The following is a 26,867-nucleotide window of genomic DNA, read 5'->3' as shown; positions in this document are numbered from 1 at the left end:
CCTCTAGTGCCCAGAAGCTCTACTGTCTGGAGCTCCCCAGCACCTGGAGCAATGGTAGGGGTCGCAGGTGAGCAGTACTGGTGCCTGTCATGGGGAAAGAGCTCTTTCCTGCTTCCCAGCCGCATTGCCTGCCTCCTCTGCGAGGGCCAGTGGACCAAGCGTACAGGGAGGAGTCTCTCCTTTATTTCCCTTAGCTGCTGTGGCGGATCCGCCCTCCGGCTGGCCAGGCTCAGTGGACGCAGCAGGTTTGTGAACCAGTGTTGGATGGGAGGAAGGAGCGGGAGGCTGCTTATCACCGTGGGGGGCCTCAGAACACATTGCCCGCAAAGGGGATGGAATGCTTGACAGTCCTGAGATTTTCCAACCTTCTGGGCTGAGTGTGGTGGGATTATTTTGTTCACCTATCCTTTCTGAGCAGCAAGCTCTATGCCCTTTAGCAGCCCTCTTGCTCTTGGGAAGTCTTTCAAAGTACCTGCCTTTCTTTTGTCCCAGACCAGCCGGTTGTGGGTACCTGTTCTCCACAAGCAGCTGGAATCTTAGTCTCTCCAAGTATTCTGCCTGTCTTTACTTTCCAACCACACTAATCTCCAGGGCACCATGCAATGTGGGTTCATGCTCCTAGAGCAGATCTCCAAGGCTGTGTGTTCAGCAGTCCTTGGCTTCTGCCGCCTCCCTGTTCTGTTTCTATTCCTCCGCCAGTGAGCTGGGGTGGGGGGAGGGCTTGCGTTCCACCAGATCACAGCTTTGCTACTTTACCCTTTTCCATGAAGTCTTCTCTTTACCCCAGATGTAGGCAGTCTGTCAGAGTCTTTCCGGTCGCTCTTTCAGGATTCGTTGTATTTGCTATATTTTATGTGGTTTTGGGAGGATGTTTCTGTCTCACTTCTCACACCGCCATCTTTAAGCCAATCCCCCAGACATGGTTTTTTCACACCCAGTGGTTCTCTGTTTTGGAAGTGCTGGAGGTTCACAGGCTCAGGCTTGGAAGGGACCATCAGCACTTCTGCAGCATCTGTACCACAAAGCACTCCAGCGTCTACTTTAACTGCTCCACCACTCACCCATGGGCAGCTTGTTCCATTTGTCTAAGACTTCAGTTATCAGAGGTTTTCAGTTACAAAGATCAAAAATCTTCCTGCATTGGATTTCCTGTCTCTGTTCCTAGTCTGCTGTCTGAAAACACAGAAAATAGGTCTAATCTACATCTTGGGTCCCCACTGCATTCTCTGAAGTTTTTTTCCGTCAGGTCTTCACTTTTTGAACCATTCCTTGCTTTCTTCATCCCTTTCCTAAGCAGCTTTTGGGTCTGTTAAAGTTCATCATTATCCTGTTTTTAAACATGTCCCTTTGAGTTAAACACATTGTGCTTCAGATGGTGAGAGCAAATTGACAGAGCAGATTAATCACCTTCCTTTCTGTGTCTAGAACATTTCTATGGCCTAATGTGTTATACTTGTTGAACTCACTGGAGACATTAAACCTTTATTGCCACATGCTTCCCTGTTTTTGTATTGTTTATTCTCACTTAAACTGGTAATGTAATCACATGATAAAAAATTTTTAATGTGTAAAAGAGTATTTGCCTTTTTACTCCTGCTCCCTTGGCTCCCAGCTCTCCTTTCCAAAGCTTCTCAATGTTATTAGTTCTTGCATCTCTTTACAGAGATTTTTAAAACAAGTTATTGAAGTATAATTTATATACCATAAAATTCATCCATTTTAACTACAGTTATTTTAGTAAATTTATAGAGTTTTGCAATCATCTCCATGATCTAGTTTTAGAACATTTCTGTCACTGCAAAAAGGCCCCTTATACCTGTTTGCAATCAATCCACATTCCCAGCCCCAGACAACCTCTAATCTGCCTCTGCCTTTTCTGGACACTTCATGTAAATAGAATAATATAATGTAGTCTTTTACATCTGGCATCTTTTGCTTAGGATAATGTTTTCAAGGTTCATTCCTGTTGTAGTATATATCATTAGTCCCTTTTTATTTCCGATTAGTTTTATGTTATATGGATATACCACATTTTGTTCATCCAGTTACCAGTTGGACATGGGGATTGTTGGTTTGTTTTTTGGATAATATGGACAATGCTGCTACAAACATTTGTGTAAAAGTTTTTATGTGGACATATGTTTTCATCTCTTTGGGGTATATACCTAGAATTGCTGGGTCAAATGGTAAGATTCTGTTTAATTTGTAAGAAAATGTCAAAGTGTTTTCCAAAGTGGCTGTGCCATTTTACATTCCCACAAGCAATATGTGAGGGTTCCAGTTTGTTTGCTTCCTTGTCAGCACTTAGTATTGCCCATCTTTTTTATTATAGTCACCCTAGTGGATGTGAAGTGCTATCTCATTGTGATGTTAATTTGCATTTCTCTAAAGATTGATGATGTTGAACGTCTTTTCATATGCTCATTGGCCACTCTTATGTCTTCTTTGATGAAATGTCTCTTCAAATCTTCTGTCCATTTTAAATTACATATGTGGGATGTCTCGCTATTTATTTAGCTCTTTAATATCTCCCACTGACATTTTGTAGTTTTCAGTGTGCAAGTCTTAAAATTTTTCAGGTCGTCATTCTTAAACCCTCCAGTTTGCAATGTTTAACTTTTTGAAAACTAAAACATTTCCTGTCCCCAGACATCTAATGTAGATCCTTCCCTCCAGGATTCTGTTTCAGGTTTTCTGAAGGCCCTAGAATATAGTTTTATCTAGTTCAGGGAAGCAGATCCTTGCAGTTTCCTTTCCTGTCTTGGGCTTTAATTCACCTCTACCAGCTTACTTAAGTAGACAAGCATTTATTCAAAACATAGATGCCCAGACCTCTCCACTAGAGATTTGAATTCATTGTTCTGAGTTAGGGCCTCTCCCCCAGGAGAGTGTTATGATGAGTAAGTTTAAGAAATACTGTTTTATACTGAATGTTGATAGATTTATACTATATTCGCATGTATTTATATATGCCATTTATTCTATATTTGATAAGCTTTTTGTTACCCACTAACATTTCACCATCACTTTTAATCCAGGAACTTGCCTTGTCATTGCTCTACTTGCTCTGAACATAACTAAAAAGGCCTCTGGGCCCTTTCATGCTATTTGCAGTATTCCACTCACTCAGGACTTCTCATGGGGCCTTTCAGCTCTTTGTAGATTTATCCTCATAAAAGCATCTGAGTCTGATCATGTTGGAAAGCACTGTGTCTGCAGCTCACCACTGTATTTCATTATCCCCAGCCTCTTTATCTCATATCAAAATTTTATGTAGGTGTCAAGTTAGAGTGTCGTTCAGAAGACCCACCAGGCTATTGTTTGGCTAGCATCCTCTTCATGGTTTTTTCAAGCCCTGTGAACATACCCATAATACAAGTCTTTATGTCTTACCCTCTTGAAACAGCTTAGACCCTTATATAATTACAGCAACACTCCCCTCCATATCACAAATTATGTGGTAGCATGTTCACATTGTTATAAGCTTCCTGGCAACTTCATCTCAACAATTGAATTGGATTAGAAAAGGCTCTTGGTGACTTGTGTGTTTTCTTATCCTGCGGGTAACTGTGCCATTGACTGCAGGTAATGGTAACAGGGTCTGTTTTGTTTTCCAGGTGGCAAGCCATATGATTTCTTCTGACTGTATATCATCTTCTACCAGTAGTTTCTGGAACTCAAACTCTACCTTTTGCAACAACCAAAATTTACACATGTTAAACAAGGGCGTGCAAGCAGGTAAATTACTTGAATTTAACATTTCCATTGAAATGCAAGCAGTTCTTAAACATATAAAATACTGAACCTCTCTCAAAATAAAAGAAATGAAGATTAAAACTATACTCAAATGCTATTTTTCACCTGTCAGATTGGCAAAAATCTGAATTTGAGAGCAAATGCATGGGCAAAAGTGTAAGGAAATCGGTAATCATACATTCTAGTGGGAGTATAAGTTGGGGTACAACCCCTGTGACAAGCAATTTATCAATTTCTATCAAAATTACTTTGAACTGACACTTTTACTTAGGAAATTTAGCCTACAGATACACTGTGCATATGTGCAAAACTGGCACGTGTTCAGAAGTATTGTTTATTTTAGCAAAAAATAAAAATCAACATAGATGTCCGTTAATAGCCAAATGGTTAAATAAATTATTGTTCACCCATATAATGAAATCCTATATAGGATGAGGAAGCTCTCCCTCTACTAATATGTCAAGATCTCCAAAATACATAATTAAAAAGAAAAAGCAGGGTATAAAACAGTGTATATATAACATGCTAGTCCATGTATTTAAAAAATGGGAATTTCTTGAATGTGTGCAAAGAGTTCTCTAGAATTATGGGATTATAAACTGTGTGAGTGGAGAACAGGAGTGGGAAAGAGGCTATTTACTTTGTTTTTCTATATCTTTTGACTTAATAAAGCAAAAATAAGCTTTCCCCTTGAGTTTTTTCCCTCAGTCTTACCTTTACATCTGTGAATCCCTTCTGTACCTGGGTGATTACCAGTAAGACTATAAGTATTTTACTGTCTTTCTCACTCAGCATCAGAACTGAAATCTGTATATATTGAATCCGTATCGGTAGATCTTTCCCTCTAATATCTAAATGACTTCAAAATATAAGCCTTCTTTCTTTCTCCTACTTCCTCTCCCTCCCTCTCTCTCTTTCACTCCCCATCTCTCTGTCCTGCCTCTTTCCCTCTCTCCTCCGTACCCCACCTTAACCACACTACACCACTCAAAGGAGGCAATAGCCTGTGTTATTAAAGCCTTAATAAGTTTTTATTTACTGACTTGAGTATACCTGCTAGCACAGTCTTGAGCTGCCTCCCAAAGATCTATGATCTTTTCCCCCAGGTCATTTGGAGATTGTGAACGGCATCAGAAAACATACTCGAGATGTTGGGATGACTTTCCCAACTCCAAGTTCTAGCGAAGCTAGAGTAGAAGAGGACAGTGATGTGACTTCTTCGTCAGAAGAAAAAACTGAAGAGAAAAGCCTTCTCACCAGTTATGCTGGGGACAAAAAGTTAAGGAAGAATAAGCACAGTTGTTGTGAAGGTCAGTTTCTAATTCCTGGTTTTGTAGCAGAAAACCTAGTGAATTTTAAGTCTCTTGCATTGCTAAGATCTTTATTTCTAAATAACTGTGTTGACCCATATTCCCAAGCACCACCCTGGCAAATTTTCAAAGTATCTAGCACTAGAATTAATAGAATATACCTGCAGTTCAGCAGACTCCAGGGCATCCTGGTGGCATGGCCTCTGACAGCTGAGTCCCCTGAGTGCCTATATTATGCACATCTGTGATAAGAAAAATGAAAAATATTTTTTCTTAAAAATATTTCCTATAGGAGTTTCATGGTTTGTTCCTGTGGAAAATGTGAAGTCTGTTCCTAAGAAGGAAAACCTACCCCAGTGTCATGGCCCTGGTATTGCCTGGTTTGCACCAGTAACTAACACCAAACCCTGGAGGGAGCCACTGCGGGAACAGAACTGGCAGGGACAGCACATGGACAGCCGTGGGTCACAGGCTGGCCACGGCAGAGATCCACTGAAGCCGTTTGTGAGAGCAACCCTGCAGGTGCAGTGACCTTGGGTTAAGTTTAGCCACACATTTAAAGGGGACAGAAGGGGGAGACAACAAAGAAGTCAAATCTGACTTGGCCTTTTGAAGTGCAGTCGTGTGACCTCCTTTCTAGCACCTCCACAGGTCATCTGTGCTCACTCTTATCAGTCAAAGGCTGCCTTACTGTCAGCCATTCTGAGTCACATATGTGGGGACAAGGCAGTGGAAGGGAGGGCATTGTGATGCTGCTCACAGGCTTGCAGAGAGCCTCCTGGGGGGTGCTATGGACGCCTGATGATTGTCAGCCTTCTGTCTGTTCCTCCATTTACACAACTCCTATTCCTGCTTAACACAGGATTTCAAAGGGGATGTGAAAGGAAAGGAGCGACACACAGCAGCAATTCACCGGAGAATTCCGCTTTATTGGGGAAAGGTGCTGGGTTATATAGGAAGGGGCATGGGGTGATTGTGGTGTTACTTCTACGGGGCTGGTGGCTATTGGCTAGGTGCTGGGATTAGGGGGGCGAGGGGTGATTGGTCTTTAGGTGGCGCCGTCGGGAACTGAGGACCCGGAAGAGAAGCCGGAAGTTCGCCATCTTACTCGTGGGGGCCCTTCAGGATGAGTCTCTTATTTATTTATGAGTATCTTGGTAGCTAAAGGAAATGTTATTTAATGATGTGTTTGTTTGAAAAGAAATTTAAAATAGCACAATGGGCCAAGCTCTATCCCATCGACATTTGAAAGACTTGTAATTACCAGTCTTAGTTCTCGGCTTATTCCAAAGGCATTTCTTTGATCCCTCTCATTTCATTACTGGAGCTCTCCCACACAGAATTGTTAGATTATTCTTCAGCTCTAGATATTTTCTGCATTTTAGGAACAGGCTCTCCAAACCTGTTAGGCAAGTACTGTTCTTCTAGGCCTTGGACAACAGACTGCATCATTAATGTGAGCTCGGGGGCTTTTTCTCCTCCTCAGGAGTCACTTCAGCTTCACAGACCTGACTTCATCTCCCGCTCTGGAGAGCGGATAAAGCGCCTGAAGTTAATAGTTCAGGAGAGGAAGCTTCAGAACGTGTTACAGAGTGAGCGGGAGGCACTGTTCAACCCTGTGAGAGCATGGCCAGGCTGCCAGGAGCCCATGCGCCCAACCCCCAAGAGAGGTACCCTCTGCTGTTCACTTTCCTGTACTGGGTAGAGATGGCAAAGTATGCCTCGTGCTGGGAAGCACTGCTCGTGCCAGGCTGTCACATGGACAGAAGGTGACTTTTGCTTGCTGAGTCTCAGATCTACTTAGGAAGCAGAATATTCCCAATTTAGCTCTCAGCACTTTCATGATCCAAATAAAATAAACACAGTTACTCCTTTCCCTGTTTTATATCTTACAGTGTGCAATGAGAATGTTGTTTCTATGAACCAGCTGTGTCCATGAGCAAGTTAGTTCCAAAAGTATACAGTTGACCCTTGAACAATGCAGGCGTTAGAGGTGCCAATCCCCCACAAAGTCGAAAATCTACTTATAATATTAGACTCTTCAAAAACTTAACTACTAATAGCCTGCAAGTGACTAGAAGGCTGGCCAATAACATAAATGGTTGATTAACACATATTTTGTATGTTAGTTGTGTTACATACTGTATTCTTAAAATAAGCTAGAGAAAAGAAAATGTTTTTCAAATTGTCACAAATCTCCAAGAAATTTTCCGATATATTTATTGAAAAAAGTGTCTGTGTAAGTGGACCCACATTCAAACTGTGTTGTTGAAGGGTCAACTGTAATTTTGTTCCTTTAAAGGTGGAGCTGATTTCAGGCTTGCCTATCTCATAGGGTGGCAACAATAAAAATTATCATCATAATTTTTTAGAAACACTTACGTAGCCCTTCGGCTTTGCCCAGACACTGTTCTTGTTAAAGCTTAGAACACCTCCCCGAGGTAGATACTATTAATATCCCTATTTTACAGATGAGAAAACTGAGGCAAAGAGAGATTAATATCTTGTCCAAGATTACATACCTGATAAGTTGGAATTTGAACCCAGCTGGACTGACTCCAGAGTCTGTACTCTTAATAATTAGGCTAAGTATAAGATCTCAGTATAATAATGTATGAAAACTATGGAAACTATAAAATATGACCTATTACCTTCATCACTGCCTTACCTGTAAACTGGTCAGTGTTTTGATTCCTACTGTCTAGTCTGTACTGCAAAAGTATTGTGCATTTTCAGGGGCCTTAGACTGCTTCACAGTCACTATGGTGACCTCGCTTTAGCCATTGCTCACCACCCAGCACTGCCAGCTCAGAGTAGGGTTGCAAAGTCCTAGTAGCTCCCTCTCATAGATCTTGAGCAATATACCTTCCTTATTAAAAACTATGCACTGAAAACCCCTTCTCTTGCTTAGGCTTCCTGGCTGCCCAAAAGAACAGGCCTATTGGAAAGAAGGAAATGATTCAGAGGTCGAAACGGTAAGGCCAAAAGAATAATTGTAATTATAAAAGCATAAATCAGACCACCAAGTGGTCAGGAGCTCTGGCTTGCTCCTAGAATGAAGGCATTATGCTCAAATTAAAACATTATAAAAGAAGAAGTTATGAAAGTAGTTTCTCATTTATGCCACTGAAAGAAGAAAGAAAAATAGATAGCAGATCATGGCATGGATTGATTACTCATATACAAAATATACAAAAAAATCCTCACTAACTTGCAAGCTTTAGGATTGTCTTTGTTAGAAACCTAATTATAAATAGACTATTTTGAAATAAAATTTATTTGGGGCTTTACCCTTTATGTAGGCAATCCCATTTCTATAAATCTTTCCAATACAGTGAGAAACAATGGAATATTCTCCAAGACATATTAATTAAATGATTCTTAAAAATCAAGTTTGGGAGGCATGTGTATACTGCTACCATTTGTAGTCTTTAAAAAGAAGTATTTGTGCTTATGTAGATGCATATACTTTTACATGCATAGACTGTCTAGAGATGGATACACAAAAAACTGGTTATAGTGTTTGCCTCTGAGAAAAAGAACTGAGTAACCAGCATGCAGATGTAGGAGAAAGACTAATTTTTTGCCCTTTTGTACTTTAAAAATTTTGTGCCATTGCATGCATTAGCAGTTAATCAGAGATATGCATATATTGATCTTGAGAATGCCATGGAAGAGCAAAGTTAAGGGCTATCTAAGGGGTTCATTAGAGACTTCCTTTAATAAGAACAGTTTATAGTTGACATAGTGCTTGAAAACAACTTATTTTAGGTAATTAAAGCATTCCTCTTAAAATATTTTTACTCTCCATTTAGTAAACCCTTTCCTTATAGCTTAATCAAAGGGATGCTTTAACCAGGTGGTTCTCAAAGTATAGTCTGTGAACCTCTGGAATTTGCTAAGACCCTTTCAGGGTCCAAGTGAATTTCAAAATGATGCTAGGACATTGTGCCTTTTCACTATGTTGTCATGTACACTGATGATGCAAAAGTAATGGGGGGAGGAGTAAAACTGTGGCGCTTTAGCTCTGTTTGAGACAGTGGCACCAAACTGTTCTAGCCTAGTAGGCACTGTGTTCTTCACAGCCACATAGCAGCAGGGTAACGGGACTACACATAAAGCACTTCTGCATACCAAGATATTGTGTGCATGATTGGTTCAAGGAAAAGTACTTAATATCATGATTTGTGTAACAGCCATCTCGCTGCCTTTGTCATTGGAAACAGCTGACAGTATTTATTGCCAAAGAGAATATTTGAACTTTCAAGCAAAAAGTAGAATTCTAGAAAACTTGTGTCTGTCACTATGAGTATGACTACCTCCCAGTACTTGGACTTTTCTGATGAGATCAGCAGTGACATTACCAAATGTGAAATTTTCACATTATATAAGTAAATATGTCAGCATTTAGAAGCTCTGCATAACTCACTGACCAGGATTTTCCAAAGGACTGTTGCATGGTGTTACAAAATCCAGCATGGAGTGCAAGATAGACTGACGTACTCTGCAGAATTCATAACAGTACAAAAATTCATTGATACAGTTTCAGATTTCATATTGCAGCAAATCTGAAGTATAGTAATATTTAAGTATTTGGTATAGTATCAAGAAAATCAACAATTATCTGAAAAGAATATTAAAATACTTCTTTCTTCTCCAACTACATATGTGTGTAAACTGGATTTCTTTAAATATATACTTTAACCAGAAAGGCATCTAACAGACTTAGTACAGAAGCATATATAAGAATTCAGATGTCTTCTATTAAATCAGATGTTAAAAAGAGATTTGCCAAATATGTAAGAGCAGTGCTCTTCTTACTGTAATGTTTTGTTTTGGAAAACATTTATTTTATATGTTAGCAGGGAACAAGATTATTGTTATTTTTAAATGAACTAAGAAATAAGTATTTTTTTAATGTTTAGTTTTAATTTCTAATACAGTACCAATAGATAAATCCACATTAACCAAAACTGGCCTCAATTTTTAGAAGTATAAAGGAGCCTAAGTACAAAAAATTTGAGAACCATTGCTTCATTTAACTGTCACAAAATTAAATTACGGGAAATTACATAGCACATTTATTGGAGGGAGGGGCGACTCATTACACCTTACCTCAGCAAAAGCAGCCTTTGCTGTAAGGGGCTATGAACTTGCCTGCAGGAAGATCAGCAGGGCATCTTCTGTAAGGTGTCAGTGCTTTGAAACATAAGTGTAATTGTAGCGTTAAGCACCCATCCTCTGAAAAGAGACTCAGGTTTTAAAGTGATAATTTCTTGAGTGCTTCTATTCAGTTTTATTTTCATATGGCCCCTTTTCAAGGAAGCCATCCCTTTCCATCTGAGAATCATGGAGCTAAATGGGATCTTAAAGATCATCGACTTGGCACCCTTAATATTTAGGAAAGTACAGCCCAGATAGAGGAAGTAGCCCAGCAAGTCAGGTCTAGAGGTTTAGAGTCTGGCAGTGAGTTCCCCATCCAGTACTTTTCATCTGTATCAGATGGAGGATGTGTATCTCTAGATCCTGTGTTACACATCACCTTTTCTCATCACCTACTTCTAACAAAGATGCTTAAAGGTTTCTGGTGAGAAGAAAGGATTTGAAGAAGAGAGAACTTGATACTTAACTGAAGATATTTCTTCCAATGTGTCCTTCAATAGAAGTTATTTCACCAACTTCTTAAAGCATATATTTGGGTATGTGCCACATACAGGACTAGGTACTAAAAATGAAAGATAATTGACTCCAGACCATGAGCAGATAGACAGAGAGTTCCATAGTATCTTTAGCTGCAATATATATGTAATTACTGCTTCCTGGCTCCCAGCTTCCCAGTCCTAGAATGCAAGCTTTCCTGGGCCAAGCATATTTTTTTTCACAGCACATGTTCTCTTGGCAATAACTCTTCTTTTCCAATGGCCTTTGTTACCACTTTCCTAACAGTGAGTGGTTTTTTTGTCCAGCTTTAGTGAGATATAATTGACACATACCGGTTGTATAAGTTTAAGGTGTAAGTATAATGTAGTGACTTGATACACGTATATATAGCAAATGTTTACCACAGTACGGCCCATTAACACACCCATCACCTGCAGAACTGCTGTATTGTTGTTCTTGTTATTCTGGTAAGAACACTGAAGGGCTACTCTTAGCAACTTTCAAATATGTAACACAGTATTGTTAACTACAGTCATCATGCTATACCTTAGACTCCCAGAACTTATTCTTCTAACTGGAAGTTTGTGCCCCTTTGACCAACATCTCCCATTCCCCACCCCTCAGTCCCCGGCACACCATTCTGTTCTGTTTCTGTGAGCTTGATGTTTTTAGATTCCACGTATATGTAAGATCATACAGTATTTGTCCTTCTCTGTCTAACTTATTTCACTTAGCATAATGCCCTCAAGGTCCATCCATGTTGCAAATGGAAGGCCTGCCTCTTTTATGGCTGAGTAATATATTTATGTGTATGTCACATCTGCTTTATCCATTCATCCATCAATGGACACTCAGATAGTTTCCATCTCTACACTATTGTGAATAATGCTGCGGTGAACATGGGGTTCCTGATTTCATCATTTTGAGATCCTAATTTCATCTCCTTCAGATATATACCCAGAAGGGGGATTGATGGATAACATGGTTGTTCTATTTTTAATTTTTTTAGAAACCTCCATAATGGTTTCCATAGTGGCTGCACCAATTTATGTTCCTACCAACAGTGCACAAAGGTTCCCTTTTCTCCATATCCTCACCAGCATTTATCTCTTGTTTTGTTTTGTTTTTGATGATTGCCATTCTAACAGGTGAAATCTCACAGTGATTTCATCAACAGTGACTTTTTTTAATATATGATTGTTCCTCTTTAATCTCCTTCTTGACTTCCACTTTTGTGTTTTCAGTTAATGATCATCTCCACTGCATCCCATTCTCTACTCCCACGATAGCTCAGACCACCTATTCATCCAGCTAGAAAGCTGGGGAGTAGTCCCTTGCAGCCATGTTACCCATCACTGCATATGCAGCCAGTGAGCACAGCCTGGAAGTTTCGTGGCTTGATTGCTCTGGAACCTATTCTGCCTTGATGGAGGCTGGCCTGTACTCTTGAAAGACTGCTCTTCTCCCTGCTTCTGCTCTTGATTTTCTCTAGTCTACCTTCCACACAGCCTCTACATGATTTTCAATTATTTTTTTTTCACATTATAGAAAACTTTGAAAATATAGAGAATTAGAAAATAGAAAATAAATGTCACTCATAATCCTTCTATCTAACCACAACTAACACTAGTACCATTTCTGGCAGGATTGGGGGTTGTACAGAGACCTGTATTAATGCACACTTATTTTCCCCCTAATTGTCGATCATACTATATTTACAGGTTTGTAGCCTGCTTTATTTTGCTCAACATATATTGTGAACATTTTCCCATATCATACAAAATTCTTTGAAACATATTGTTCATGCTTTATATTAATTCAATTATATTCCATAATCTGTTTAACTGACCATTTATTAGAATTTAAATTATTTCCATTTAGAATATACTTATCAAATGTATATTCAATCGTGTTCCCCTCTACTTAAAATCAGCGGCACCCCATCCGTGACAGGACAGAGCCCGAGGGTTTCACATGACTATGAGACTCTCCACATCCCATCTCACCATGACCCCATCTGCTTTCCCCGTTTCCCTACACCTCTCTTGTGAAGCCTTGACTCCCTTCTTACCAACACTCCCTTCTCCTATCCACTTTCTTCTCCTAACTATTCTTCAAGACCTACGTCAAGCTTAATCTCCTTTCTGGTCTTCCCTGACTCCCTTCAGTCAGAATAAATTTCAGCTTTTCTTTTAATTCTGTTAACATTTTGTAGATATGACCATTTTTGTACTTTTATTTCCCATTTTCCTTATATTTAAAAATACTAGTAATTATAGTAATACATATCATTATCTTATATTGAACCAATACATTTTTGCATATATAGAGAAAAGCAGTTCATATCCACCCCTTTATCCCATTTCTTCCCAGAAATAACCACTATTAGCAAGATTTTATATGTTTTTATTTATTTGTCTCCCCTTCCAGATTGTGAGCACCCCAGGCTAGGGTTCTTTGTGTCCACATTTCTAACAAGAAGCTGGGTGCACATAGTGGTCTAGGGCCTGCCTGCGAGGGACTGAGTGCCTTCAGAGCAGTAGAGCTTAGGGAGGTGGGGGAAGGAGATCATGTGCCTCAGTAATCAGGTAACCTTGCTGTTTTTCTGCCTTTCCACTGGTGCCATTTCTAAGGATTTACGAGCAGCTTCCAGAAGTACAGAAAAAGAGAGAAGAGGAAAAGAGGAAATCAGAATATAAATCATACCGGCTACGAGCCCAGCTATATAAAAAGGTCAGTCAGTCCAGAGCAGGACTGATCAGTTTTATGGGGTGAAAAAAAAGTTGGGAGAAACACATCTGACCTGTTAGCATTAACCGCATTTGGGAAGTGCTCATAATACACTGTACTACTGGTGGAAATTGGAAAGAAAGCACCTGTGACTAGACTTCAGAATTAAAAAGCCACCTTCCAGACATACATTTGGAATGAAACCAAATTTCCTACTTAGGAGTTAGTTTAGATGTCATAGTGGAAATGTTCAAATCTATCAGAAATGTTGGGTTTTCATTCCAGAGTCCCAAATGGGAGTTCTTTGCCCCTTATGGGTACAGGATATATGTCTAGAACTTATAAAATAAACTGGAAAATGTCCAAGTATAGCATAACATTTGGCAGCTTGTGGGTCAGATTCTTGAAGCTGCTGCTATTTCTGGCCTGTAGCCCACTGGAATCCACGGTGCTGCAAGTCCCTGAAAATCACAGGCCAGGGGATTTGCTGCTGATTAATTCCTTTAGAAACAATTGGGATACTGTGTTCAAGGTCCATATCCTTCACTGTTCTTATTTCCTTTCCAACCCCCTCACTCCGTCCCCAGAGGACTCCCAAGTCAGAAACCAAAAGATGAGTTCTTAGCCAGCCCATGTGGCATTGAAGAACTGCTTCTGGAGCTCTCAAGTAGGGAGGCCCAGGCACTGCATGGCGTGTCTGGTGCGTGAGCATTACACAGCCAGGTCTCTCATTGTGCGGGTGTGTTTGTGAACTGGTGGATGAATTCGTTTGTCAGGATTATTGATTATCTTTATCTTGTAGAACTAAATGATTATAGATCATCTTCCCTAATATGTCAGGAAGTATTTTTTTTGTATAATTTCCATAGTTTCTGTAGATGGGGAAGATAAATAAGGTTTGAGTAGAACTGCTGGTCTTCTCAGTGGAATGTCTGGGGTAAGGAGTGGCTGGCTGCCTCTCATGGTAAGAGTACCTAACTTCTTCCCTGTTTTTCTTTTCATCCACAGAAAGTGACCAATCAACTCCTGGGGAGAAAAGTTCCCTGGGACTGACATAGATTATTTTCCTCAGAGCCTTGGAATTATTTATCAGCCTGGAGAAGCACAACCCTCACTTTTATGAGTCTGGTTTAATAAAACTTAAGTCTTTGTTCATGTACGGTTTCAAAGTAGTAACCATCTGAAGAGTCTAAGACAGAGTCGTGATTGGAGAAAGATACTTCCTCCATAGTGGCCATGCTCATGGGGATGTTGTTACAAGGATATTATCTCTTAATTCTAATATGTGTTTTTATAGAGTTAGAAAAAAATAACTGCTGATTGTCTCATAGTAGAGTAACCAGCAGAGGGTCATTTAATTCCCATCTGAAGATGTGAGGGAACTATGCAATGTCTCCTCTGAGGTGTATGGAGAGCTTCAGTCCAAAAGCATCATTCAAGGGAAATGAACTTTGAGAATGAAATATAGCCTCTCCTTGGAAACACAGCAGGACATGGTGAAAGCCCTGTCATGAGTTCTGTGGAGAAGCTGTCTTGTTCGGGTGCCTATCAGGCATGCCCAGACTCCTGGCACATGCAGGCACATGCAGGATGAAGCCTCCTTTTAACTTCATTCCAGATTCTCAGGGGGCACTGGCCTTTGGTGGATTTTCCTCTACCCACCCTCTTGTTTTTCAGGATTGAAGCCTCAGACCATTTATCATTGCACATGGGACAAACATTTATAGCCTGGAAAACCAGATCTGCAAAGCATGAGTTAATAAATGTGATAAGGCACATAAAGCACTTAATTAATCCTATGGCCTAGAATCACAGCTAAGGCCCAGAGTTGAGGAGGGGAAGGTGCTAAGCAGCCTCATTCTGAGTTCGGTGGCCCCAGCAAGGCAATAGAGGACATTTGCCTCCCCAGGAGGCTTCTTGAGGAGAGCTATGGCGAAGTGAAGACCCTGCCAGAAAGTGGAGGTCAGAGCTTCCAAACCGTGCCACCGAGGCTCCCTTCCTGGCCCAGGACAAGGCTCGGAGGAAGAACCTGGCGTACGCGAGGCTTACTCCTCGATCTCCCTTTCATGCTGGGCAAGGTGATGAACCACTTCAGGCCACTTTACTAGTAAAATGAGAGGGTCAATGCCTCCAAACCCCCCTTTCAGCTCTCAAATGCTGTGGCTATTTGCATGTCTTGTGAGAAGTTTTTATTCAGAACACAAAGAAAGTGTAGACCCAAGTGGAGACCTGGGTCTACAGGAAAACAGGGCAGGATGGAGTCCACTTAGGAATGATGAGTATGATTCTCTTTAAGCCCAGAGCCGGGTCATCCAGGCATCTTCCCAGAGCAGCTAGGTTCAGGGCCTGGGAAGCCACAGGTGGCAGCTAGCAGCTACTCCACCCAGCCCCAGCCAGCCATACCTCCGTGGGAATACTACTACAGGTGGCCTGGAGAGAACCTGTTAGCACCTCCATTAGGTTCCTGTTTAAACGGGAAATCTACAGACTTGCATTCACCTAATAACAGGTATTTTCCCCGACAAACTCAAGCCCCACTTGGGGAGGAGTGCTGAAAGAACCCAAAATTGCAGTTTTCCTTGACCGAGTACTGCCTGCAGAACCCCAAGCATTATCCTTTCTTTAGTGCCTCTGCCAGAATCTGTTCTGCCCCCAGAGGTAAGGATGGTTTCTCCACTCTGCCCTTGGCGGTGCAGGCTGAGCACCTGGCAGAAGCCACAGTCACTACCTCATGCTGCCTCTCCTGCATCCATCAGGCTCCACGTCCATCGGCAGCACACCCACCAGCCCCACGTGAGAATTTTTCTCAGAAAGTGCTCTTTTTCCCTTGCCAGGAGGGCATTGAACCTCTTGTTTGTTTGTTTTTTGTTCTTGCATGGGTGCAAGAAGCCCAGGCATATGTGAAAAATTCCCCCTGGTTACTGTCAATGGAATTCATTCCTGAATTGCTTTTCCCTAGATCTGGCATACACCTAACCTGAGAATCCCTGGCACTCTTCTTCTGGAGATAAGCCACTCCTTATCCCTGAGGGCAACTTCTGTTTCTGCCCACACCCAGGAAAGGCATGCAGTGACCATCAGCACATGCAGTGTGGAGTGAGGGAACATACGAAAAAGACAGTGAAATATGTATCGCAAATGATTGTTCATTAGAAAGGTAGGTCAACCAGAACTGCTGTATACACTTCATGTTCACTGTTAGATGACTAACATACTGTGTTAACAATTTTGCTGGCTATGAAGCCTTATATCCATTCCCACATAAATACTCATGAATACAGAGAGATATCGAGAGAAGGCTGATATACCAAAGATTAAAATTAACATGATTGCCTTTTGTCTGCAAAAGTGAAGGGAAAAATGGAAAGCAATGTAAGGGCTTAAAAATAGGAAAATACTAACACTTGTCACATGATACAAGCAGTAAGAGCAACAGGACCCTGACGCCAGGGGAGAGGCCGCGTGATGGAGTTGTTAGCAGGGCAGGGTCTGCGGCCCTGAGGCCTGAGTTCTAACCCTGACGGCAGCACTCTGAGCTTTAGAGCAGTGTCAGCTCTCTGTTCTTCAGGGGTAAATGCTTTTCAAATGGAGAGGTACCACCCTAAACATGTCATTGCTCTTGGTCTCACCAGAGCTGGGGCCAGGGCCCTGGGGAGGGGCCTGAACAGTACCAAAGATTGAAACGAACATGATCAGCTTTTGGGGGCACTTGGCTCACCTTCTCAACTCTTCCCCCCTGAACGCCCCCAGGATGAAGGTGCTGGTCTAAGGACACTCACCCCTCAGGGCTGAGTCCTTGTCCAACATGACTGGGCTACATGTGATGGATGGAGCCTACAGTCATAGTGCACATCGATGTGTCATTTTCTGGTGGGTGGCCCTGGCCTGTGCTTTTCTCCTAGCTGTCTTCTACAAGATACCCAGCAGCCCACGCCACTCCCCCATGCACACTGGGGTAAAGTCTCTCTCTGTGTGTATGTGTTTCTCATTCTCTGTCCCTGGTCCTGATTCCTCGAATGCTGGCACTCTGGTAGCCTAATAGTTGCACAGGTGAGAATCGAGACTCCGCCCTGGACCAGACTTAGAGAAAATAGCGCCTGCCTCAAAGGTCAGCCCAGCTTTTGAGACTTCTATGGGGCTTGGGGTCCACCCTGGCCCCAAGGAGGCGAGGCGGGTTCACATACCCCTAGGATCCCTGGCCCACGCTCACCACAATGTTCCTGCAGCCTCACCAGTGCTCCCCACACGAGACTGCCTAGCAGCAGAACTAAGTCCAGAACCTCAACTACCCATGGGGCAGATGGGGCTGCAGTGAAACTGCCTATACTCTACTTCATTTCACGAGACAGGGGCCACCTGAGGAAATGCAAGATGGCGTTCATAGAGTTCCCACTGTCGGTCCCTAACTTAGCATCTGAGAGCTTAGACTAGGGATGAAACTGGGGAGCAGGCCCCCCTGCTCAGGAGACACACACCAGGTGTCATCTTAGTACAGTAGTTACCAACTCCAGACCCCAGAAAATAACTAGGCATAGAAAACTCCTTACCACAGAATCGGCTTGCTTCCTGAATCTCCCGTTAGATAGTAAGCTCCACAAGGGCAAGAACTGTAACTGCCTGTTGGCCCTGTTTCTCCAGGGCCTCGCACAATGTGGAGCACATGGGTGACTCCATGAGAATTTGTTGAATGAACACACGGTGGGTCTGAGCATGGATTGTCAGCCAGGGACTCTGGGAAAGACTTCAGGGAGACCTAAGTGATAGGTGACCTGAGGCCCCTGAGCTGTGTACCATGAATATATACTTAACTAATAAAACTCAACATCAAAAAAGAAATTCTATCAAAAAATGGACAGAGGAACTGAATAGACATTTTTCACTGGAAGACAGTTAGCCAACATGCACATGAAAAGATGCTTTACATCACTAATCATCAGGGAAATGCACATCAAAACCACAAAGAGATCAACTCACATCAGTCAGACTGGCTACTATCAAAAAGACAAGAAAAAACATGTGTTGGTGAGAATGTGGAGAAAATGTACCCCTCATGCACTATTGGTGGGAATTTAAACTGGAGCAGATGCTGTGGAAAACACTATGGTGGTTCTTCAAATTACTAAAAATGGATATACCATATGTGCCAGTAGTAACACCTCTGGGGAAATACCAAAAGAAAAAAATCACTAGTTTGAAAAGATATATGCACTGCTATATTCATTGCAGCATTATTTACAATAGCCAAGATATGGAACCAACCTACATTGCCCAACAATATTTGAATGGATAGAGAATATGTGGTATATATACACACACATACATAAACACAATGAACTATACTTCAGCCATAAAAAAGAACAAAATCTTGACATTTGCAACAACATGGATGGACCTAGAGGTATTAGGCTAAGTGAAAGAACCGAGAGAGTGAAAGACAAGTACTATTTGACTTCAGTGTATGTGGAATCTGAGAAACAAAACAAAGAAATAAATCAGAAATAGACCGACAAATACAGAGAACCAACTGGTAGTTGCCATAGGGTAGGAAGGAGGGCATAGGAAAAATAGGTGAGGGGGATAAAGACGGAGATAAAATATTCAGTAAAAAAATGTCAACAGCAGCAGAATTATAAAGGCATGTTTTTTAAGAATTTAAAGAATATTTATTGTATCAAGAAACTGAAACTTCATAAATTAAGGTACTATACACAAAGTTTTCAAATAGGGGGAAATAGAAATGCCAGGTCCGGAAGCCTAAGAGAAGAAAAATTAAGCTAAAACAATTCAAAACACAAGCTACATATTGTCAACAGGGAGGAACGTCAAAATACAATTGAAATGGTTTAAAAGGAAAATGAGGCAGCAGTTTGAAAATACACCAGGAGAAAGAAACTAACTGGCAGCTGTGTAGGGGAGCTGTCAGACAGAGGGTGGCTTGTGCGACCTCCCCAGAGAGAAGTGTGTGTGGTGGGGGCAGCACTGAGCTCCCAGTGGTTTGTCCTGCTCATCTGTGTGCCTGTCACCAGGATGGCATGGGTCTCCCCTGCCCACTCGAGAGTCCCTCATCTCCAACTGGAGTTAAGCTGAGTGACCCCCAGGTCACCCAACATCTTCATCAAGGCTCCAGGCTGTCCTTGGTGCTTCCAAGGAGACGGCACTCAGGTCTTCAGTGGGTGGGGGTAGGGCCCCCCCAACGTGCTGGCACCCAGAGGAAGGGCAAACCTCCTCCCCACCTTCCCCCTCAGATCGCCCTGTGGTGAGAGCTCTACTGGGCCAGCCTTCTTGCCAAGACTCCGACCCCTAGGCCCCCAGACTCCTGGAGGGCCAGGGCTCTCTCCCAGACCCCACCAGGGTGCTCTCCCTTCTGTTTTCTAGACCCACAAGCCGTGAGGGTATCAGTTTTTCCCAAGAGCACGTCCCCACATCACTGGGCAGCTGCTTAAGCAACATGTGCCCCTCTCGCCTGCTTCATGCTGTGCAAAGATGCCCCCAGAGGGGTGACCGCAGCTGGAGAGAGGTCTCGGGTTTTGCTCTCCCTGTGGTCCTTCTCCAGCTGTGGCTCTGGGTGGCCTGGCCCACACTGGCAATGCCTCTGTTTAATGTTCTCTAAGGCTCAAAGTACATGCCTCACCACTCTGTCAAGTCAGCTGCTAGTTTTCAAACCCCAGTTTGGTACCTGGCCACAAGACTATTCCCTGCATACTTGTTCGCAGAAAAACTTCTTACAACGAGACCCACATTTAGCAAACTCTCAAATAGGTTACCCCCAGGATACATATCACAGCATTTTCACATGGATTTGATTCAGAAGATAACCAACCACATAGACTGTAATACATGCAAAAAGTACTCATGAAGGCCCCCAGAATGACTCCCAACTAAAAATTCACTATGTCCCGCTTCAGCATATTAAGTATTTAGCATATTTAGCAAAAGAAATTACCCTTTTTTCCTTTATTGTCAAAAGATGAAAAGAACCCAAGAAATGTCCATCAACAGATGGATGTGCTATATACAAAATGTGGTCTATACGTGCAATGGAAAGTCATCAGCCTACATAAGGGGATGACATTCTCACCCTGCTACAGGGTGGGGGAACCTATAAACCTGAGGCCAAGTGAAAGCAAGCCAGATGCAGAGGACACCTAGTCACAGCGCTTCAGCAGTGAGGCGCGCGGCACGGACAGGGAGTGGGTTGCGGTGCCAGGGCTGGGAGGACGGGCGCTGTGGACATGTGACTTAGTGGGTACAGTTTCTGTTTTGGGGGTGGAAAAGTTCTGGAAAGAGAGTGTGGTGATAGTCACACAACTTGTGGATGCAGTTAATGCTTCTGAACTACACATTACAATTGCTAATATGGCACGTTTCATGTTATGTGTAATTTACCCTAGTACAAAAATCACAGGAAGAGGAGGAGGAGGAAGGGCAGGTGAGGGACCACAGGCTGGCAGGGCTTCCTGCAGGTGCCACATGCGCACAGGGACACGTGTCTGTGCATGCCGGCCAGGGCTGCGTGCAGGGAGGCAAAGCCAAACACAGGTTGACACCGGTTAACCTGAACACTGTTACGTAAAATGGAACCTTAATGTCCTCAAAATTTTACCAAGCTCAGCATAAAACCTCACCCTTCAAATTGAACTAATTCCTTATTAGTTGAAGAAAGGTGAAGGGAAGTTTGGAGTCAGCGTTCTAGGTTTTCTTGCTATGTCAGGTCCCTGATGTCCAAATTTATCTTGCACCGCACCCTCCGTCTTGCCTCCCTTCTGGAAAACTACCATCAGAGGCCCAGCACGAATCACCGGCTGCACTTTGCACTTGCCGGTTCCTGGGAGCCAGGCCCCACCTCTGTCCGCGTTCCCTGGGCCTGCAGATTGCTAGCCTCCAGCCCCAGGTCAGGAAGAGCCCTTGCCATCCATCCCCCCGCCCCACCTTCTCCATCTTCTCCTCCCCCATCTCTCTAACACACACACACATCCAGCAACTTCTTACGTCTGCTCAAGTTGCAGACCCATCGGTGCCAGCTGTGCCTTATTGATTCCTCAACCATCAGCTCTTGCTCCCCAGTGGGAGGGGACATAGGTGTCTCCAGGGTCTGTCACAGTAGCTTGGGGTGAAATGTGCTGCCTGCCCATACCCTTTGCTTGTTAAGGACAGACTCATGGCCAGCAGCAGCAACTCTCCCAATAAATGCTGTCAAATCTGGGCTCTCTCCAACCTTTTGAAACCTCCTTTGGGGTTTCAGACATCGAAGCTCCTCCTTTTTGTTTCTCTAATTGTTTTAAAGGTGCATTTCACATATCATAAAGTTAACCATTAAAGTGTATGCTTCAGTGGCATTTAGTACATCCACAGGGTTGTGCCACCATCTACTTCAAGTCTCAAAGCATTCGCAGGCCCCTAGAAGAACACCTGCAGCCACTAAGCCGTCCCTGCCCCCAACCCCTGGCCGCCCTTCATCTATCCTGATCACCTTTGGAGTTTCCACTGGGCCTCAGATCTTACTTCTTATCTGTCCTAGTTTGATGAGCCCTGCTCTGCAGCTCCAGCCTGATGTCCTGTTCCTTGGCCCACTATGCTGCCCTGAAGGCCCTCCCTCCAGTTATAGACACACATGCAGCCACTTGTACAGCATGGGGGCCTCCCCTGAATCCTGGAGACACGGCTGCGGAACCTCGGCTGGCAGCGAGGGTGGATCTGCTCTGGGGAAGGTGACAAAAGGAGGATCAGCCAGGGTGGGCCTGGCCTCGGCCCCTGCTCTGAGAGCACATGACACCCTCCCGTGGACCACTGGGCAGAGCAGCAGGGGGTCCCCTTGACTTCCTAGGCCTGAGGCAGAGCCAGAGGCTTATGGGAGATGGCTGCCATTGCAGGGAGAACAGAAGGTACAGGACTGATCTGATGGGCTACTAGTAGTCTAGTGGGCAGAATAAGCTTTGTAATCACACAGAGTCTTCATAAGCCTCCAGCCAGTGTCCTGCTGCCGGCACCTTCCTCTTCCTGCCCCTAGGAGAGGCCAGGCCTGAGCCCTGCCCCACGAAACAGAAGCTGGACCACCACTCAGGAGGCAAGCTAAGCTTGATTGAAACCCTGGGTGGGGCGGGCACACTGACAGGTGGCGGTGGTGGTGTGGTTTTCTGAGCAGCACAAGGGGAAGGCACAAGGCCGGAGGCCAGGAGGTGGGAGGCAGGTGGGGGCCTGCAGAGGGGACTGTGAGTGACACCCAAGTTCGGGAAGAAAGAGACCAAAACGGAGATGGCAGCTGCACATCCTGGTCACTGGGGCACTCAGAGACTCCTGGGACTCAGCCTTTGGGTAGGGGAGCTGGGGAGCAGATGCACACCATGTGTGCTCACCCAGTCTGGTAGGGGACTAGCTGGGAAGGGTGCCTGGGGATGTGTTCACAAGCACAGCGCCCGGGCTCCCTCGCTATTGTAGCAGAGGCGCTGGGGACAGAGTGGTCAGGCCCGCGGCAGCTGCGACACCTGCAGAAGCGTGGGAAAGCATAGGCTTGTTTCTTCTTTTCCTTTGCTCCTCTGCAATTCCCTTAAAACCCGTGCTGAGCTCACCCGCTGGATAGTGAGAGAGTCCCGTGGCCCTGTCACTTCAACCAGTCCCACCGCATGGGAACAAGTCTGTCTCAGACCAGCAGGGCAGCCCAGCCAAACCCAGCCAAATTTCAGACTCACAGGCTCATGATCAAAAGGATGTGTGTTATTTTTACTGATTAAACGTGTTTTGTTTTCCTGACTCTTATCTTCTCAAAAGAAAAATGTCCAGTTGAGATATGAGATAACAAGTAAGAGCAGCAAAAATGTATTGAGGTAAAAGAAAAAGTACAACCTAGAGACAGGAGAGCAGGCTCTGCAAACTGGAAGCAGCCCCACTCTAAGGATTAGGTTGGCCTTTATTTTTTCTTAATGATGGGAAGTCCTGACCTGTCTCTTAGGTCTTTTGCATGACAAAGTGATTGATGGAATGTCCTGTCCTGTTTCTTTTATGTCATTTCATTGACAGGTCAATAGATGGCTCTAGGTTATATAACCTTTTTATTGTTGATCAGGCACTTTGCCCTTGAATATGTAAGTAAACCCCTAAGCAGGGGGTAAACCCCAATGTAATTTGGATTTAGATGGTATTTTAGTGACATGGGTTACCTAATCCTTCATATCCTTATTAGCTGAAGAAAGGTGAAGGGAAGTTTGGAGTCAGCGTTCTAGGTTTTCTTGCTGCTGGGTCAGGTCCCTGACGTCCAAATTTATCTTGCACCGCACCCTCCGTCCTGCCTCCCTTCTGGAAAACTACCATCAGAGGCCCAGCACGAACCACCATCTGCAGTTTGCACTTGCCGGTTCCTGGAAGGCAGGCCTCACCTCTGTCCGCGTTCCCTGGACCTGCAGGATGCTAGCCCCCAGCCCAGGTCAGGAAGAGCCAGTCCTCCCCTGCGTGATCCACCAGGAAGCAGGTCACAGGAACCCTCCCTGCTTCCGTGCCTGAGGCCCCTGAGCAGAGGAGAGGCAGTATCTGAACTGGAATGCGGGAACATCAATTAGCCTCCAGCTCGAGGAGAAGAAATACCGGCCCACCTTCTGGAAGCCCAGGCTGCGGTAGAGGGCCAAGGCGGGGAGCTGCAGAGCAGTGGTGCTGAGGACGACCTCACTGTAGCCCTGCTCCTGCGCAAACCGGAGGACAGTCCTGACCAGGGCTCTCGCTATCCCCTGACCACGGTGCTCGCGGGCCACGTTTAGGTGAAGCAGCTGCAACTGCTCCTTCTGCAGAGAGGGCTTCGTCATGGGCAGAGCTCCCACCATGCCCACCACCTGGCCCCCAGACTCAACCACCCAGAAGCAGGAGCCACAGTCGCTGAAGTAGGATCTCGTGATGTCGGCCATGTCTGTGCGCAAACATAATACTTCAAACTCTGTCAAGGTGTACTTGGCAAGGAACCCCAGGGCAGCAAGGAGGGTAAGGCTGGCCACCAGGGCCAGGAGCCAGGAGCCAGAGGCCACAAAGCAGGTGAGGGGGCCAAAAAGCAAAAGCACAAGGGTTCGGGGTAGCTTCAGGACATGGCGGAATGCGGTGGGGAAATGCTCAGATATCCCCTGGGAAAGCAAGTGCAGGACGCCCTGGCGGTCACTCTCCTGGTATTGGCGGATGTGACAAGCAGCCATGATGGCTTCTGGGTCTGAATCTCAAAGTCCACCAGAGAGAGCTGCGTGCCTCTGCGTACCTTCCCAGTCACCTTGGGGAAGAGAGAGGAAGCTATGTGAGTGTCCCGCCTCTCCCACCATCCAGATGTGAAGCAGCAGGCCACCCCAAAGGGAGGAAGTGCAGGGTCAGAAAGGCCGGCATTAGCCCTGGCTCCGTCCCTCTCTAGCTCTGTGACTTAGGGCTTGTCACTTAACCTCTCTGAGCCTCTGTTTCGCCATCTCTAAACTCAGCGAGGTGAAACCTGCTTTCCGGGATCCAGAGGCAGATGTAATACAATAACATATATAAGCTGTGGCACATAAACTTACCCTCCTCTCCACCCTCCTTCCCCTTTTCCTTGTATTACCAGCTTCTGGCTACAGTGGGGCAGCACCCAGCAGCAGCCTGACCCCACGTCCCTGGCCCATCAGTCCCTCTCCCAGGGTCCAAACACTGCAGGATTCCTTTGTTCCCAGCCACAAACTTCAGCAATGTCTCCTGCCCTTCACTGTAAATTTTTGGGCTCCTGAAGTGGCTTGAAAGTTAATTACCAAAAATGGCCCAGTGTTGATAGTTAGGAGAGTCTGGGCTCAAGGCCATCCTCAGAGCACTGTCCTTCCCCTTGGTCATCTCACCTGCTAACGCAGCAGCCTTGCGTGTCCACAGAGGCCTTCGCCTACCTGTGCCTTCAGCCTCAGACACGCGTCCCCGGAGACAGGGCAGGGCTTGCCCCACCTCTGGGGCCTGGGCCCTGGATGGCATCACATTGGCTGGTGCCTGGACATTTGATGAGCATAAAACCCCAGGACAAGAAGCTGGGCTATGACAGAGAAGGGCACCCATTACAGTCACCTGTGTGATAGGCAGGGAAAGAGCCTTGAGGGGAAAGCAGGTCTGGGCGAGCTCAGGAGTCCTCACCCTCTGGATGGCCTGTACCCACTCTTCGCATAGCGGTTCAGGCCCAGACTTTGTCTACCTGGCCCCATGGAGTGTCTGATGGCCTCAGTCCTTCCACATGCCTGCTAGGAGCCTGGCTGCACCCCGGTCCTGTGTGCTGTCATCACAAGTCAAGGTCCAGGTCCCCTGGCTCAGGACGCAAGGTCCTTCAGAGCTGCCTGTCCGTGCATGTGCTGCCCCTGGTGCCTGTGAACTTGATCTGATGCAGTTCCTTGCACTTACCTCACTAGGCTCCACCTCCATTCACCCACTGCCGTCAGGCCCGGGAGGCGGTGTTGTGTACGTGCACCTGTAATGAGCAACGGTTCCTTTTAGCTTCCAGCAATGTTGACACAAGCCGCTGGGCACCTGTACAGTGTGCAGCTGACGCGGGTGCTGAACGCTGGTCATACCTGTGCCGCAAGAGCACTTAACTGTTCTGTGCTGAAATGTAGCACTAAATAAACAGGGAAAACGAAACAGAACGACACTGGGAGGACACAGACAGAGTTCAGAAGGCTGGGTAGGCCTGAGCAGGGTGAGTGAAGGCAGTGGTTCAGGCCGAGGCGACAGCAGCATGAAAGGTTTCTGAGGCAGGACAAAGGCAAGGCTTTCAGGAAACGATGGCCCACAAGGCCACCAAAGGAGGTCGGTGGGCAGCAGGGGTCTGGCCACGCAGGGCCTGCTTTCCAGGTTAGGGGTTAGGACTCTATTTCCAGCACCACAGGAGGCCATTGTGCTTCTGGTGGGAGTGACAGAGTCAGCGTTATGGGAGTGTGGGGTGTGTGGGTGTGTGCGTGCATGCGTCTAGCTCCACGTGGGAAGGGCTGGGGGAGGCAGGAATGGGAGCGGGCGTTCCCCGGCCCCAGAAGGTGTGCAGGGCCCCAGGGAAGGGGGCCCTCGGGTGCAGATGCACTTTGCTCACCTTGGAAGAGCACCTGGCCAAGGGGGCCGAGAGGGAACCCGAGGGGAACCTTATGTGCCCAACAACAAGCCGTGAGCCTGGACAGAGCTAGGTCTGCCCATAGGAGAGCCACTATTTCCTTCTTTGCTCAAAAAAAGCATTGTTGCCCACTGAACTGCACATGCGATAGGCTCCTCTTCCAAGGTGGGGTGCCTCGTTCTGTGTTCACAAAGGAGCCATCTGGGCCAATCGAGGCCCAGTGAGAGACAGCGGTGGCTCAGGCCAACGGGGGGTGACCCCGACAGTGAGACCTGACTGGCCTGCAGGTACTTGGGGAGTAGAAATGGCAGGTGTTACCTACAGTCCTACTGGAATGAGGGTAG

General features: G+C 45.1%; 2 protein-coding genes across 14 annotated transcripts in view; one reads left to right on the top strand and one right to left on the bottom strand.

Moving 5' to 3' along the window:
- The window catches only part of ALMS1 (ALMS1 centrosome and basal body associated protein), a 198,418-nt gene extending 183,806 nt beyond the window's left edge, over positions 1 to 14,612 (top strand). For 8 of the 9 annotated variants that reach the window (XM_036930659.2, XM_036930658.2, XM_036930655.2 and 5 more), the window contains 7 exons: positions 3,618 to 3,738; positions 4,863 to 5,066; positions 5,359 to 5,588; positions 6,553 to 6,736; positions 7,978 to 8,041; positions 13,361 to 13,460; positions 14,466 to 14,612. In XM_036930659.2, coding sequence (XP_036786554.2) covers positions 3,618 to 3,738; positions 4,863 to 5,066; positions 5,359 to 5,588; positions 6,553 to 6,736; positions 7,978 to 8,041; positions 13,361 to 13,460; positions 14,466 to 14,510 — 948 coding nt within the window. In that variant the 3' untranslated portion in view covers positions 14,511 to 14,612. Of the gene's footprint in view, positions 1 to 3,617; positions 3,739 to 4,862; positions 5,067 to 5,358; positions 5,589 to 6,552; positions 6,737 to 7,977; positions 8,042 to 13,360; positions 13,461 to 14,465 lie in introns of those variants that run through there. The other variant, XR_008995797.1, reaches the window with a different exon arrangement.
- An 8,635-nt stretch (positions 14,613 to 23,247) lies between these two features.
- On the bottom strand, positions 23,248 to 25,928 carry NAT8 (N-acetyltransferase 8 (putative)). 5 transcript variants are annotated; one of them, XM_036930663.2, is made up of 2 exons: positions 25,824 to 25,928; positions 23,248 to 24,696 (listed from the first exon to the last, which is right to left on the bottom strand). In XM_036930663.2, the coding sequence occupies exon 2, from the start codon at positions 24,623 to 24,625 to the stop codon at positions 23,921 to 23,923; it is 705 nt and encodes a 234-aa protein (XP_036786558.2). In that variant the 5' UTR covers positions 24,626 to 24,696; positions 25,824 to 25,928; the 3' UTR covers positions 23,248 to 23,920. The 5 variants fall into 5 exon arrangements, with proteins under 5 accessions (XP_036786558.2, XP_036786561.2, XP_036786562.2 ...); XM_036930666.2 differs by lacking the exon at positions 25,824 to 25,928 and adding an exon at positions 25,497 to 25,809; XM_036930667.2 differs by lacking the exon at positions 25,824 to 25,928 and adding an exon at positions 25,563 to 25,809.
- Positions 25,929 to 26,867: the final 939 nt, after the last annotated feature.

Source organism: Manis pentadactyla, chromosome 2 (assembly GCF_030020395.1).
Source record: "Manis pentadactyla isolate mManPen7 chromosome 2, mManPen7.hap1, whole genome shotgun sequence".
NCBI lineage: Eukaryota > Metazoa > Chordata > Mammalia > Pholidota > Manidae > Manis > Manis pentadactyla.
The sequence above is the reverse complement of the archived record's forward strand: the minus strand, read 5'-3'. Positions and strand labels throughout refer to the sequence as shown.